Here is a 14,280-nt window from a genome sequence, read left to right as displayed (position 1 = left end):
AAACAAATTCATCTCTGATCTTCTCATCTTGGTGCCTCATAACGTTTCCTATCAAAGACTGGACATGTTTGGAAACAAATGCTCTCTCCTACATGTTGATGGACCATTAGGGTCCAATATTGCTGACATGGTTTTTATTTAATGTGCAATGATTGGCCACATTAGTGCCCAAGGAAGTGTTTTTTTGGCATCATTGCCAGATCAGAAATTTGAGTTGTCTTGGGAGAGACTCCAGAAAGACTTGTGTTTGGCACATTTCCAAATCCCTTCAAGCCACTGAATTTCACAGGTAGTGGGAAAAGGCTCCATTTTATGTCGTTTTTATTTAAAAATTCCTCCAGTGACATTAAACTTTAAGAACTAAGTATCTGATCCTAATTTTATCCATTGCTTTTTTTTAAAGAAATAACAAAAAAATCAAGGTACAAATTGTTCTTAAAGGGATTTCTTTAGGCATTTCATATTCTTTGTGAGTATCTTAGTTGGTTTACCCTCATTTGCTTGGTGTTAGCTATATCTCATTTATAGTTTACTATTCTCATCTATGTCACCCATCAATCTTTCAGCATCTGCTGTGATACTCTGAGTAAGACTTGCTTAAATAATGACAGTGTCTCTTCAGTAAATGATTATACAGCTTTCTCACCTACCCAGGGTGAATTTAGGCATTTCATGAATATAGACATACTGAAATTAGGCATTTCAATAATATACATTGTTTCCTCATCTTACTACTCTAAGATTCCTTCTGCAAAACAAAAGCCTTTGGTCCCTTGTGGTCTACTGGGTGATAAGCAGTGAACAGAGTGAGTGTGAGGGATATATAGCAATATCATAAGTACTTGTGTGTTCCTGTGGTTACTGAGGAATAGACACCTTCTCATTGAATATCCTCCATAATGAAGGGGCTAAAGAGCAGTTTGAGAAAGATTCCTTAGGGAGTCATTAGCCAAACTGCCATCAGTAGGAACTTCTTACCCTCTTATTATTATATTCCCATCATATTCTGTGAACTTATCCTAACAACTGGGTTATAATTGATTATTTTAACTTAGTGCTTATTTTACAAGGGTGTTTTAAATAATGACAACGATTTTAAATGATAAACATTTAAAATAACCGTGAATTGTTCAACTACAGATTGATGTCCAATCTATACTATAATATTTGTGTGCAAAAATTGTTGACCCAGTGCACTCTCGATCAGCCTCTACCAGAACACGGAGAGAATACTGAGAACACATCATTCTAGGACTTTCGTCCGCTTCAGAGTATCAACCCCTCCCCTCCAAACAGACGCAAGCTCCTTATATCGTAAAATTTAATTTGGAGATGAGGTCATGGAGACAGAAGATGATGTTCTCATTCTGTAAATGAGGAGACGGGGGCTGGTTTGAGTAGAGACCAGAAAGTGCTACTGATGTTCTTTACAAAAGAGGGAGTTACTCTTCGGGTTATTCTCGTCATTTACAAGTGATGGTTCATAGTGCTTGTTCCAATCCAGCTTCCAGGGCAGCAGGAGGATGAAAATGTCCCAGCTGTGTGAAGGGGATGTGACAGTTTAAGAATGAATTCGACAGTAGTGACTATTTGGAAGCCTGCAATATGCCAGCATTGAACAGGAGATACAAACAAATAAACAGTATGTATGTATGGTCAAAGAATTTACAAAAAAAATCATAACTTAGAGTAAGGAAAACAATGAAACAAAACTCCAATAATCATTCTATGGAATATCAGTATGGCAGTGTCTACTTAAAGCTGCTGTTTTTTTAGTCTTTGGCTTCCCTCGGTGGCTTAAAGTTACCTCATAATCGATGCTCTGTGTCTCTAGCTTCCGTTTAGTTAGAGCTAGGTGAAGATTCCAATGGGTACCCCGCACAAGGCCACGGGTTTTCACATCTCTATCAAAAGTTCCAACAGTGAAGTTGCACGGTGATGTGAGATGTCTAACTTGACAGCAAACTTATTAGGGCGCAAACAATGTTGGTATTAATGTCTTTCATTCCAAATACCCTGCTGGCTGAGCCTCTGCCAGAATATAGCCAGAACCCATTAGACTATGCGTGCTTCGTGAGGGTGCATGCTCAGTAATTTTAGCCCCCACCCCACTCTGAAATTCTACTTATCCTTGGATGCTCTGGAAGGCAGCCAATGAGGGTGTAAATCTGCACATATTCGCATCTTTCCAAGAAGCCACACCCAACACAAGGCCCTCTTTGTGCCTTAGGAAACAGTTGTGCCACAGTATTGACGCTTTCCGCTGGCTGCCTCTCTTTTTCTTTCTTTCTTTTTTTTTTTTTTTTTAAGTAGGGGCATGCCTTCAAGTCTCTCTTGCTGGTTCCAAGCTGCTGGACCCAAACGATCCTCCTGCCTCAGCCTCCCGAGTGCCTGGGATTACAGGCAAGCGCCACCACGGCCGGTTTGAGGATGCCCATCTTGACAGATACCTATCAGCTACGGCCCTCATCTCCTCCGCCAGGGAGGGGAGGCTGGAAGGAGAGCAGAGTCCAAGAGTAAAGTTCACAGGTACGGGCAGGCGCAGAGCCGCGCTCAGGGACTCGCGCAGGCGCCCCGGGGCGCGCGCACATCCCGGCGCACCTGGAGGCGGAGCTAAGGCCGCGGCCCGCCCACGCCCGCTCCCGCCGAAGCCCCCTCCCCGTGCTTCCCATTGCGCCGCAAGAGCGCGCAGGTGCGTGAGGCCGCGCCCGCCCGGGACCCTGCAGACGCGGTCCTGCCATGGAGCACATCCGCACGCCCAAGGTTGGTGCCCCAGGCGGAGGAGGGAGGGAGGGAGGAGGGATGCTGAGAGTACGGGGCTGCCCTACGGGGAGCTGGACCGCGGGGAGGAGCTGGAGGCGCCCTAGCATCTCCCAGAGCCCTGCGAGGCTGGTCTTTCTCTTGCTGGCTTACAGGCCTAGCGGGAGCTAACCTCTTGTCCTTGGGGGTTGCGCAGTGAACGCAGGGTTGGGCAGGAGGAAATGAACCCCAATTGTCTGTTGAGTAATAGGGAGGTGATAAACGCTTTTTTTCTATTTGCCTATTTCTAGGCTTTAAAAATTTTCATTTACAAGTGTTGGTGGCTGTAAGCAGTTGAAAGGGAAGCAAGCTCCTCAACAGCAGGTGCAAAGGAAAGCACATTATTAAACAGATGGTTTGAATGAACTTGGAAGCTTGCTGAAGCTGAGAATTCGGAATCACCCGACGCATCCTTCACCATTACGTGGTGGGAGCTGCTAGGGAGGGACCTTCCGCTGAGCTTAGGATCCATACTTGCTGTAACTGAATGATGGCGTATTCTTCTGTTTCCACTGTTTGGTTCTTTAGGAAGAAAGATGCGGCATGTAGATTCGTCTGTGGGTGTGTGTTAAACACAACGGCGTTTGCCACTGAATGGAACTGACTCTTTCCCAATTACCCAGTTAAATACGACTGGAAGCCTTGGCCTTTGTACCAAATCTTGCCACTCTTTGTTGTAATGTAATTTCGAGTGAAAACAATGATAGAAATTCCTATCTGATTTTCAAAAAAACCGTGGGAAGGAATACTTTTTAAAAATCCTGTTGTCTGTCTTTTGTTGACACCTCACAGTCCTTTTAGAATCTTTTTTTTTTTTTTAAATCTAGGCCCTTGACAGATTTAGGTCAAAAATTATATCTGGGTGAACAGAACTCATGTGGTCCCAGGGATATTATCATTTCATGAGAACGAAAATATAATTACTTTGCTCTTTATCCAGCAAGAATTTATTCCTACACTCTGGAAGGGTTGCACATACCTCTTAGTAAAAGCCTCTTTAATATTATGTTCGTGGAAGAGTCAGTCTTCTAGCTTGCTGGAGAATGTCAGTTCCAATGGTAAATTTAAATCGTATTGATGTTGAACTGTGGAATTAAATTGCTGTTTTACAATCGGGAAATTGTAAACTTAGAAGACATTGCCATAAACCACAAGATAGGTGGCCCAAGGCTTTCAGGCCTTAAGTGGTATTAAATAATTTATTTGAGAATGATGTATTTAACCCATGGATTCCCTTTGTCTCTTGCCAAGGGCATTCTTTTTCATGATCAAGAGGCCCTTTATGCAGGTGGTGTCTTATGGTGGCAGCCCTGGATGGCATGCTCTCACTCAGTATGAACTTGGGAAAGTGAAGTTGTTTTCTGGTCTTTACTCGGTTTCACCCCAGACAAAGCCGTATATCTAAACCTGAGCAACAAGAAGTATTTAATAAATTGGTTCTCATCAGCCCCCTATAGGCAGTGTACTACTTCAAGTCAGAAATTCCTCTGTCCAGAAATAGAAATAAATTCAAATTACAGGGCCGTTAGCAGTAGAATAATACATTGCAATAATAAAATAAACAAAACTCTGAAGTTATACAGATTGGTCAGATATAATTCATTGATCTGTTTCATTCCATAAACATTTAAGAGCCATGTAGCATATTTTTTGTGAAATGCTTTGAAGTACCATACAGGCAGGAGCTCATAGCCTGGATGGAGTGCCAGTTGTGAACATGGCATTATATGACCGAGACATGGACTTCAACAAGGTACCATGGATGCAAAGAGGGGAGTTAATGGAGGGTGAGTCACTACATGGTCCTATAGGTCTCTCTACCCACTCTGTCATGTGTGTAGTCTCATGTGAAGATGAAAAAAAAACTCTCCCTTCTTAGCAGAGTTGACTCTTACCATGGAAGGAGTCGATGTTCAAGAACATTTGAGGGATGTGCCACACAATTCTCGAGATACACGTCCTAACAAATAGTTGCAGCCACGAAGAATCTGAAAACTATGATGCTGCTGAGCATGAGCAGTTAATTGGGAAGAAAAGATAGTATCTTTTGTCTTACATTTTTTTAAGTTGGAAATTAACTTTAAGCATTCAGGAGTATCCAACCCATAGCCATAAACCTATGTGCCTAAGGGTGGCTGTGAATGCAGCCCAACACAAAACAGTATGAGATCAAACAGCTCAATTGCAAGGTACTCTGCTGTCAGCTTTGTAGATGACAAGGTCATGTAGTAACATCAAAAGGTTGAATGTGTTATGAGCCATCTCAGAAGATGGCTCAGTGGTTAAAGTGTTTTTTTGCACAAGTATGGGTATCTGAGTTTAGATCCCCATTACCCACATAAAAGCTGTGTGTGATGGCACACACCTGTAATCCCAGCACTGGAGGGTGGGTGGAGACCAGATTGCCAGTGCTCGATAGCCAGCCAGTCTAGTCAAACAGCAAGCTCCAGGTTTCAGCAAGAGAGACCCTGTCTCAAAAAATAAGATGAAGAGTCGTAGAACAATAGAGGGGGCCCACCCATTGTCAAGCTCTAGCCTCTAGGGGTGCATTCACATGGATTTTAAACACTAAAGGTTGCATATGTCTGAAGAAAAGGGGTACAGCTACTTTTAAAGCATTCATTGTTAACTGTGTAGTTAGGAGTCATGTTCGTACTTGTACCTCATGCTTCTGTTATAATCTCAGGGAACTGAATGGGGAATTTTTCCTTGAATTTGTTTTATGTCTTCAGTTATTATATACAAAGTTTGCTTAACTCACCCACTGTTCATTTGATGCAGTATTTACCAGGATGTAAATGGGTTAGTTCTGAGGAAAAGGAATATATGCTTTATAGCTGCTTTCCCATTGACAGTGTAAGTTATTGATTTGCTCAATGAAAAACTAATGGCCGCCATAGAGTTTGCAGTTGAGGAAGATGCATACATTTGCATAATTAGAAGTGCCTTGTCCATACTTCTTTCTCTGTGTGTGTGCCTGTGTGTACACTTGACTAAAGCTTTTAATAGAGCATATGCTAAACAGAATACTTTTCTACCAGAATAGCCCCTGCAAGGAAGGAAATACTCCGGGAACAAGCGGCTTTACGGTTGGGTGTAGTAAGGCCACTCACTGTTACCTGTACTCTTCACGGTGGAAACTGGGGTTTCTGCTTTGCTGTTGCTCTTCTTTTCCCACCCATAAAATTCCCCAGTGAGAAACTGTGTTGTTGGAAGCTTAGCAATTATTTGCACTCAAGTATTACTTACATCAAAAGATTTCCGAGTTTCTAGAAACAGCTTGAATGGTTGGTAGAATTTCATTTGGTTGTCTGGGGTCTGGCTGAGTAATCTTTTCTTTTTCTGAAAGGCATTTCCTCCACATTTGTAAAATTGAGTTATTAATGGAATATGGGATCATCTCTAAGACAGACCTTGAAATGCTTCTTCTTCATTCTGACTCCCACACCTTATTCTGAGCCCTTACTGTATATAGTCTCCTCATTTTCTGCTTTCTTCTTTCCTGTATAATTATATTAGGACAGAATATGATCACATGTCTTGTATTAATTTTCTTAAAGCAGCAACCAAATACCTGGCAAAAAAGCAACCTAAAGTGGGAAAGGTTACCTGGGCTCAGTTTGAGGGTTTACAGTCCTTCATGGAGGGAAGGTTGTGATGGTGGAATGGCTTAGTCCTTGGTGCTCACCAGAAGGTTTCCTTTTCTCATGTAGTCTGGGACCCCAGCCCTTGGGATGGTACTGCCCACATTTACTGTGAGTTTTTCCTCTTTGGTTAAAACTCTCTGGAAACCTTTTCATGGACACACCCCAAGCTGTGCCTCATTAATGTCCTTAGTTTTTGTTTGTTTGTTTTTGTTTTTTAAATCCATCAGTTGAAATCAGCCATCGATATGATACTTACTCTTGTCAAAGTTTTCTAGTGAATTCTTTCTGGACCTAGATATAAAAAAAGAATCCCAAGACAATTCTAGGTCTTTGTGAGACTGACCTGTCTTACTTCCTTTAGTGACCATTTCCTGACTAGAGCAATGGCTTTAGTAAGCTTATCAAGTATGACAGGTTCTTTTTTATCTCAAGACTTAGGCACTGCCATTCCATTGCAGGAAGAATGGGGCAACAACCCTCTCTAATCTTTTCTTCACAAGGCTAAATTTCACATAGTCACAGTTTCAAATTAAATGTAGTCTCAGAGAGGCTATTGCCCATGTCCTTCATCCAAATTAGACTTGCCTGTTATGTTTTTCTAATAGAACCATTTGTTTTTCTTTTATGTTCCTCATGATTATTGCATTCCTTTGACTTGTATTTGTTGAATGTTAAGCTTTCTTTCTTAACTGGGAGTCTCAGAAGAATGTGGATGTATTCACTCCTGCATCCACAGCACCTCACACAGTGCTTGGTACCGAGTAAGTGTGCATTAAAGAAATAATAATTGAAACAATGAATAGTATTCTTTATTTCAGAACTTCATTTTTAAGAGGAGGCATTAGTAATTGAGGTTTCATATACATTGTACCTATAACGATTGTATTGTGAGTCCTTTTATATGTGTTATATATATATATATGTATATATATATGTATATATATATATATACATACACACACATGCATACACATAGTGAACAGTGATTGCGTTTATATTTAATATGATAAAATGTGAATAACATAAGGCCACTTACATCAAATATGCAACCGACTGCTTTTAGTGTGTATGCAGTGTTGTGCAAACATCATCTTTAGTCATTTCCAGAACGTGTTCATCAGGCTTAGAGAAATTATTGGTTGGTCTTGGTTTATAATTTCTTAAACTTACATGAGTCATTTTTTTTGTTTGTTTGATTCCCGTTGGATTCAGTACTGTTGCTTAATCTTGCTTTGGATTCTTCCACTCACCTTCATATCCTCTCGGTTTGGTATCATGTACTATATATTGTGCTCAGTTCTGTTACCTTGTTCCTTATCTTATCCAAGGTAAACTAGAGTGTGTGCATTCTTAGTAGCTGATGCCATCTGCCCATTTCTTAGGGCCTTGACCTTGGTAACTTTACTAGGTCTCTTCCTAGCCCATCCTCCCACTCTCTCTAAATAGCTCATCCGAGAAAGAAGGGAAGTGCAGCCTTTTGAAATGATGACCGAGTGAATCTCAATGTTCTTGATGATTGATAGTTTCCTTATTTAGGTTGAAACAAAGTTCCATTAAGTAACTAATTTTAGAATCCTGCCTAGAATTAATGTCAAACTGACCAATTTCACTGTATCCTCCATTTGGGAATAGTAATCCCATTTGTGAGTTCTCTGTTTGACATTTAGACTTGAGATTTTCTTTCTCTCTGCCAGTCATCATCATCGTACCATTGGCACTGGGGATTTCTCTTTTATTTTAGCAAATTTTCGAGAAATCTCATATGAATTGAATCAAAATATGTGGCTCCTTGGCTTTTAAAACTTTATTTCTTGATTTATAGTGTTCCTGTTTTCTGGCTATTGTTAAACTATGAACTTATGTGTATGGATTTTTTTAATCTGTACCCATGTTTCAGTTTTCTTAAGAATGTCTTTTCTCTAAGAGTATAATTGATAACTTATGAGAAACTTTGCTTAGCATGTTAAGGACTTTTCTAAGTTGTCCACAGTGGCTGGACCATTTATATGCCCTACCAACAATACCTACTGTTGCAGGTTTCCTTCCTTCCTTCCTTCCTTCCTTCCTTCCTTCCTTCCTTCTCCCCTCCCCTCCCCTCCCCTCCCCTCCCCTCCCCTCCCCTCCCCTCCCCTCCCCTCCCCTCCCCTCCCCTCCCCTCCCCTCCCCTCCCCTCCCCTCCTCTCTCTCTCTCTTTCTCTCTCTCGTTCACTATCTTCTTTGTTTTAGTCTCCTGTATTGGCTAATGTGACAGAGTTTCAGAGGATGAGCGACTTTGATTCACACTTGCAAAGGTATTGGTTCATCCCTGTTTGGCCTAATACAGTTGGGTTGAACACCATGACAGTGGGCATGTGATAGAGGAGGGTCCTCATGGTGGACAGGAAACAGTAAAGAAGAAACTGAGTGGGTGTGATCTTCAAAACCACGCCCCTAGTGACCTACTTCCTCTTAGGACCTACTTCTAAAGTTTCCAGCCACTGCCAGCAGGAGACCAAGTGTTGAACATATGAGCCTGGTCAAGAGCATTTCACATTTAAGCTCTGACCTGATTGATGTGAAGTGGTTTCTCATCTGTGTTTTCCATTTGCAATCCCCTAATGACCAAAGGTGTTAATTGTTTTCTCATGTGCCTGTTAGCCATTTATAAATTTTCCTTGGATAACTTTATTTGAATCCTTTGCTTATTTTGAAATTGAATCTTAATTTTTTTCCAGATTCTTTAAAAAAATATGTTTTAAAGTCACTAAGTCATGTTAATAGTACATACTAATGGATATCACTATGAAGTTTCCATGAACATGTATGTCCTGCAGTGGTCATGTCCACTTTCTCATATATCCTCTCCTAGTCTCCCCTTTCTCCCACCCCCTTTATCTTTTTAATTGTTGAATTGTGGGAGTTCTTCCGGATGTAAATTGCTAGTCAGTTGTCTGAGTTGTCAGTGCTGTCCCCCATTCCATTCCGGAGGCTTTTCTTTCAGTGTATTGATAGTGTTTTTATTTTGCATTTTTGGCTTTGAAACAGTCCCGTATATCTTAGGCTGGCCTTGAACTTGCCCAGATGACCGTAAGCATCTGGTCCTGCCTGCTTCACCTTCCAAACGCTGAGATGATGAACATGTCACACATGCCTGGTTTAAGTGATGCTGGCCAGTGGGGATCCAGCCCTTGGGTTCTTGCTTTGCCCGGCAGTACCAGGCAGGTCAGTGCAGTACACTGTCAGTCCCCAGCTTTGCTAGTATTGTAGGAAAACACAAGAGGTTTAATTTTACTGACCCAAGCGTTCATGGTTTGTTTGCTTGCTTGCTTGCTTGTTTTGGGGAGGAGGCAATTATGGTTTTGGTGTAATTTTTGTATTTTTTAAAGTCATTGTTTCTTAGTATCAAGGTAATGTAAGGCAGTTAGTTGGAAAAGCAGAATGAAAACAAAATGATGCATAATCTCAACACCCAGAAAATAAAACCTGCTTCTCACTAAAAAATATCATCCTTTTTCTTTGCATATGAATAAAAATGAAATTTATAAGAAAATTGGATCTGTATTCTCTCTGTTTCCATGTTCTTTTTATTGAATATTCTTCTGAAAAATGACTTCTAATAACCTTGTAGACTATAATTGTCATCTGTGGTTAAACCATGAGTTATTTAGGAAGACAGTATTCCTGGGGCATTTTCGTTTTCTTGCTTTGGTTCTGCACTGTCTGAAGCATGGTGTATATTGAACAGCTTGGATTCATTCCCTGTCTCTCTCGAGAAGGCATTTCTATCTAAGTAGCATAGAGTGACTTGAGTTCCCCCCCCCCACCAAAATAAGTATAGTGTTTTCCTTGGAGGCAAAAGCTCTTCAAGTTTGTTGGCGGCCTATGCACATGGCTTGATATCTTTATCAATTGTGAGCTTGAAAGCTCCCCATATGTGACCCACATCTACTCAGTTCTCTGTCCATGTGGACTGCTCCCTGGACGCAGTGAGGAGGCAGGCTGAGGAGCTCGAGTGAACTTGAACTCTTGGTGTGCAGTGAACAACCACGTTTTCTGTTTCTCACCCAGAAGTCGTGTATCTATAGGGAATTCTGGGAGGCCACTTGTTATGTTGTAAGCAGTCAAAAGTTTCAGGTACTTCATCCTCCTGAGGATAGACATTTAATGTTTAATTTAGTTGACATTTAATTTATCCCCATTTTGTCACTAACAAATAACCGCAGTAAACATCAGTGTATTTAAATTATTGTGAAGAAGCCTGTATTGCCTATGTTCTGGTCTTTGATTTCATTTCTACGTATGTTTTTAGTATTTTTAATGACTTTTCAAACATTTTCTTTCTGAATTTTGTGTGGCACTGTTGTAGCAGATTTTTAAAAAATAATTCTTGATGATGATATGTGATTTGTTGATTTATGTTTCTTTGCTTACTGGTCGGATTGAGCTCATCTTGTAACTGTTTATGACAGCCATCCTCTAGAGCAGTGTGGCCACTGCACTCAGCGCTCTTCTCAGGCTTTCCATGTGGCAATCCACGTAGCGGCTTTAAATCAGTCCCACTTTTAGGTGAATGCCATGGCTAGCCCCACCTTAAAGCGGAGGAAACTGAGGTTAAGCAAGATTTTTTCAGCCAAGAGAGGCAGAATGGAGTTCAGAACGATACAGTGTGACACCAAATTTTATATGCTTCACAACTACATTCATTTTTGTTGTACTGTTGAGGATGATGTGAAAGGGCAGCTTGGGGGCTGGGTGATAAGTAGATGCAGGCCTCATGGTGTCTGCTTGGGCCTTTACCTTCCTGTTGACAGTTTGTGCTATCAAACATTCTGGACCCTTTTTCCTTATATTTCAGTTTGATTTCACCAAAAGAACCAGGGGCAGCATTGTGTTTTCATCTAGGTATGGCCAGTATTGCCTAATGCTTTTAACGGCTTCAGGGGAGATAGTTTGTGTAATCGCACCGGGCTTCGCACTGCAGAGGCAAGGTGGGTTCATTGGGTGGGCTGAACCCATCCACCTTAAAGCTTAGCTGTGGCAGTCACGTTTTCCTTCGTTTTCAGAAAGGCAAGTCCTCAGAGAAGTTAAGCATTCCTCAAAAACCATTCATTCTTAGGGCTGGGGAGATGGCCCAGTGGGTGAGTGTTTGCTGCCTCAAGTCTGAGGACCTGAATTCCATCCCAGGCTCCCATGTGAAAAAAGCAGAGGATGGTGAGACAGCGGGATCACCAGGGCATGCTGGCCACCAGTGGCCCTCAAAGCCAACTTCCCCGGTCAGTGATAGACCCTATCTCAAGAGAATGAGGCAGAGAGTGATAGAACAGGGCCTCTGATGTCCTCATATGATACACACACACACACACACACACACACACACACATACACACACACACAGAGGTAGCCATGTTTCTTGACATCCTTCCTTCTAATCGTTTAGCAGTACTCGAAGTCTTGCTTTCCTGAGGTAGCCTTTGATATTTAGAGCACATGGTCTGTCATAGAACTAAAGACTACTTCATTTTTTAATTGTATTTTTATTCATTCATATAATGTAGAATGCAGCTAGTTGCCAATACCCTTTAAAGTAGTGGGATGAAGACTGTATGACTCTGTGGGCATATGTGTGCATGTTGTGGGAGAACTCCAAAGAGACAGATGGCTGGAAGTCACCATTGTTCTTCATACAGGACGATAACGTCTCCCAGGTAAAATGACTTTTGTACAGAAATAGAATTTTCAAACAGTTTTAAACCCAAGAATGTTCTAAAATGAAACCCTGTATATGTTAGCACTTATTTCCCCATCGTGTCGTCCTGTAATGTACACACCCACTCATCTGCTTTCTGCCTTACAGATTTGCCTTTTCTGAACAGCTTACGTAAGTGGCATTATTTGTTCTTCATTGTGCCTAACTTCTTTCAGTTAGTGTAATATTTTACGGTTCATACAATTTTTCAGCATATATTGCTAAACGACATTTTTGTTTTTTTTGTTTTGAGACAGTGTTTCTGCCTCAAACCAGCTTATACTGGTTCAGTTAATGATCTTGAACTTCCTTCTGCTGATACCGTTTCAGTACTGGGATTACAAGCACATGCTGCCACACCTGGTTTTCCTCGTTTCAGTGTAGGCCCTGAGCCTATGTCCTGAGCTGCGTCTCCTAGCTATTGTTGTTTACTGTTTCTGCTGTGGGTGCATTCGGGGTTGTTGACCCATTTGTTAGTTGGTGGGTATTTGGATTGTTCCCAGATATTTTATTCATGAGTAGTGCTTCCATAAACACTTACAGAAGTGTTTTGGGGAACCCATGTTTTCCAGTTCTCTTGGGTAAGTTTTCCAGAGATAGTGTACCATTTTATATTCCCAGGATAGAGGAATGGTCATTCCAGTTGCATCACCACCTCAGCAGCACTCAATGTCTACCTTCAAGATCATAGTCTGTAAAGGGTGGGTAGTAGTCCCTGCTGGGGTGGTTTACACCTCCCTGAGGGATACATGATCTTGACTACTTTCCTTGTGTGTGTTGATTATATCTTATTGGGACACATATCTCTTTAAACTCTTTGTTTGCTTTTAGCTGGCTTCTCTGCCTTTCATTTTTGAGCTATAAGTGTTCTTCATAGATTGTGCTCATGAGCTCATACATGACTTTTATGAGCTTTCATTCCTTGGGGTGTCTTTCCTTTCTCTTTGAAGCATTAAAGTTTTTAGTTTTGGGAGTCCAGTTTACTGTTTTCTTAGTGCCTTGTTCTTTACAAACCATTGCCTAACCTAAGCTCACAGAAACTTACATGTTTGGGTTTTCGATCCACTCAGAATGAGGTTTGGTTACGTTCTGTGAGGTAGAGGGCTGTAGTCCTTTGGCTTGTGGGATATATCTTTTGCTCCAGTGCTGTTTATTGAAAAGACCCTGCTTGATCTGTCTTTTTGTCTTAGCGCACATGCTGAGAAAATAATTCAGCACTGATGTGTGGGCTTCCTCAATTCCGCTCTGTTCCTTTAATCTTTGTATCCTTCTGTGGTCAGTACCACAGTCCGAACTACAGCTAGGTATATGGTCTCCGTGAGTTCCTGAGAACTCGTAAACCTTGACTTCCTCGTCTTTGCCTTTTACAGGCCAGACAGTGAGATATATTTACAACACTTAATAATGAGGCGCATGGTGTTTCTTAGTGCTTTTTAATTGTTTTTATTACCCTGGTTTCAAAAGGGGTGACGCCAGGTTTGTATGCTGAGAAAACTTCCTTGCAATGTGAGAATAAAAGGAATTTTCTCAACCCAAATATTTCATTTGACCTACTTAGTCACTTCCACACTTCACAATGGGTTTAAATATTTTTCTCCCCTGGAGGCAATCTTCAAAGAGTGACTTTGTGTAACCCAACTCTAGTTCACACCCATGCTTTCAGAGCTTATTTTTCTTTAACAAAAACATCAATCTCTGCAAGCTCATGGATTTTAGGAGAATATCCGGTTTTGCTTGGGAAGTCTCTGCAGAGAGACCTGAGTGGCAAAGCCCAGATTCCTGAGGGAGGGTCTGTTTGGGGTGGATGTGTGGAGGAGAGAAGTGAGGGTAACTCTGTGGTGGAGAAAAGTGCCATTTGTACCAGAAAGGGATTTGATTTGAGCAATTGTTACATACCTAGAAACGGGTGCGTGCTTGACCGATGAAGACATGGAATTCCTGTGTGTGGCCATGTTTGTCGCTCTTTACTTCTTGGTAAATTTTAGCCTCTTTTCCTCAGTGGCTTCACGTGAGGTTAAGTTTTCATCACTTCGGTCCATGTCTGCCGGTGCAAAGGCATCTGGGATGCTTCGCTTTACAGGTCAGATTTACATAGGCTTTTCTCATCCC

General features: G+C 41.4%; 1 protein-coding gene across 1 annotated transcript in view; it reads left to right on the top strand.

Moving 5' to 3' along the window:
* Positions 1 to 2,702: 2,702 nt before the first annotated feature.
* Mtmr7 (myotubularin related protein 7) overlaps positions 2,703 to 14,280 on the top strand; it is an 88,738-nt gene continuing 77,160 nt past the window's right edge. Inside the window, exon 1 of the mRNA XM_021663329.2 lies at positions 2,703 to 2,763. Coding sequence (XP_021519004.1) covers positions 2,740 to 2,763 — 24 coding nt within the window. The 5' untranslated portion in view covers positions 2,703 to 2,739. The remainder of the gene's footprint in view (positions 2,764 to 14,280) is intronic.

The sequence above is a fragment of the Meriones unguiculatus genome, chromosome 4 (genome assembly GCF_030254825.1).
Source record: "Meriones unguiculatus strain TT.TT164.6M chromosome 4, Bangor_MerUng_6.1, whole genome shotgun sequence".
Classification (NCBI taxonomy): Eukaryota; Metazoa; Chordata; class Mammalia; order Rodentia; family Muridae; genus Meriones; species Meriones unguiculatus.
The sequence above is the reverse complement of the archived record's forward strand: the minus strand, read 5'-3'. Positions and strand labels throughout refer to the sequence as shown.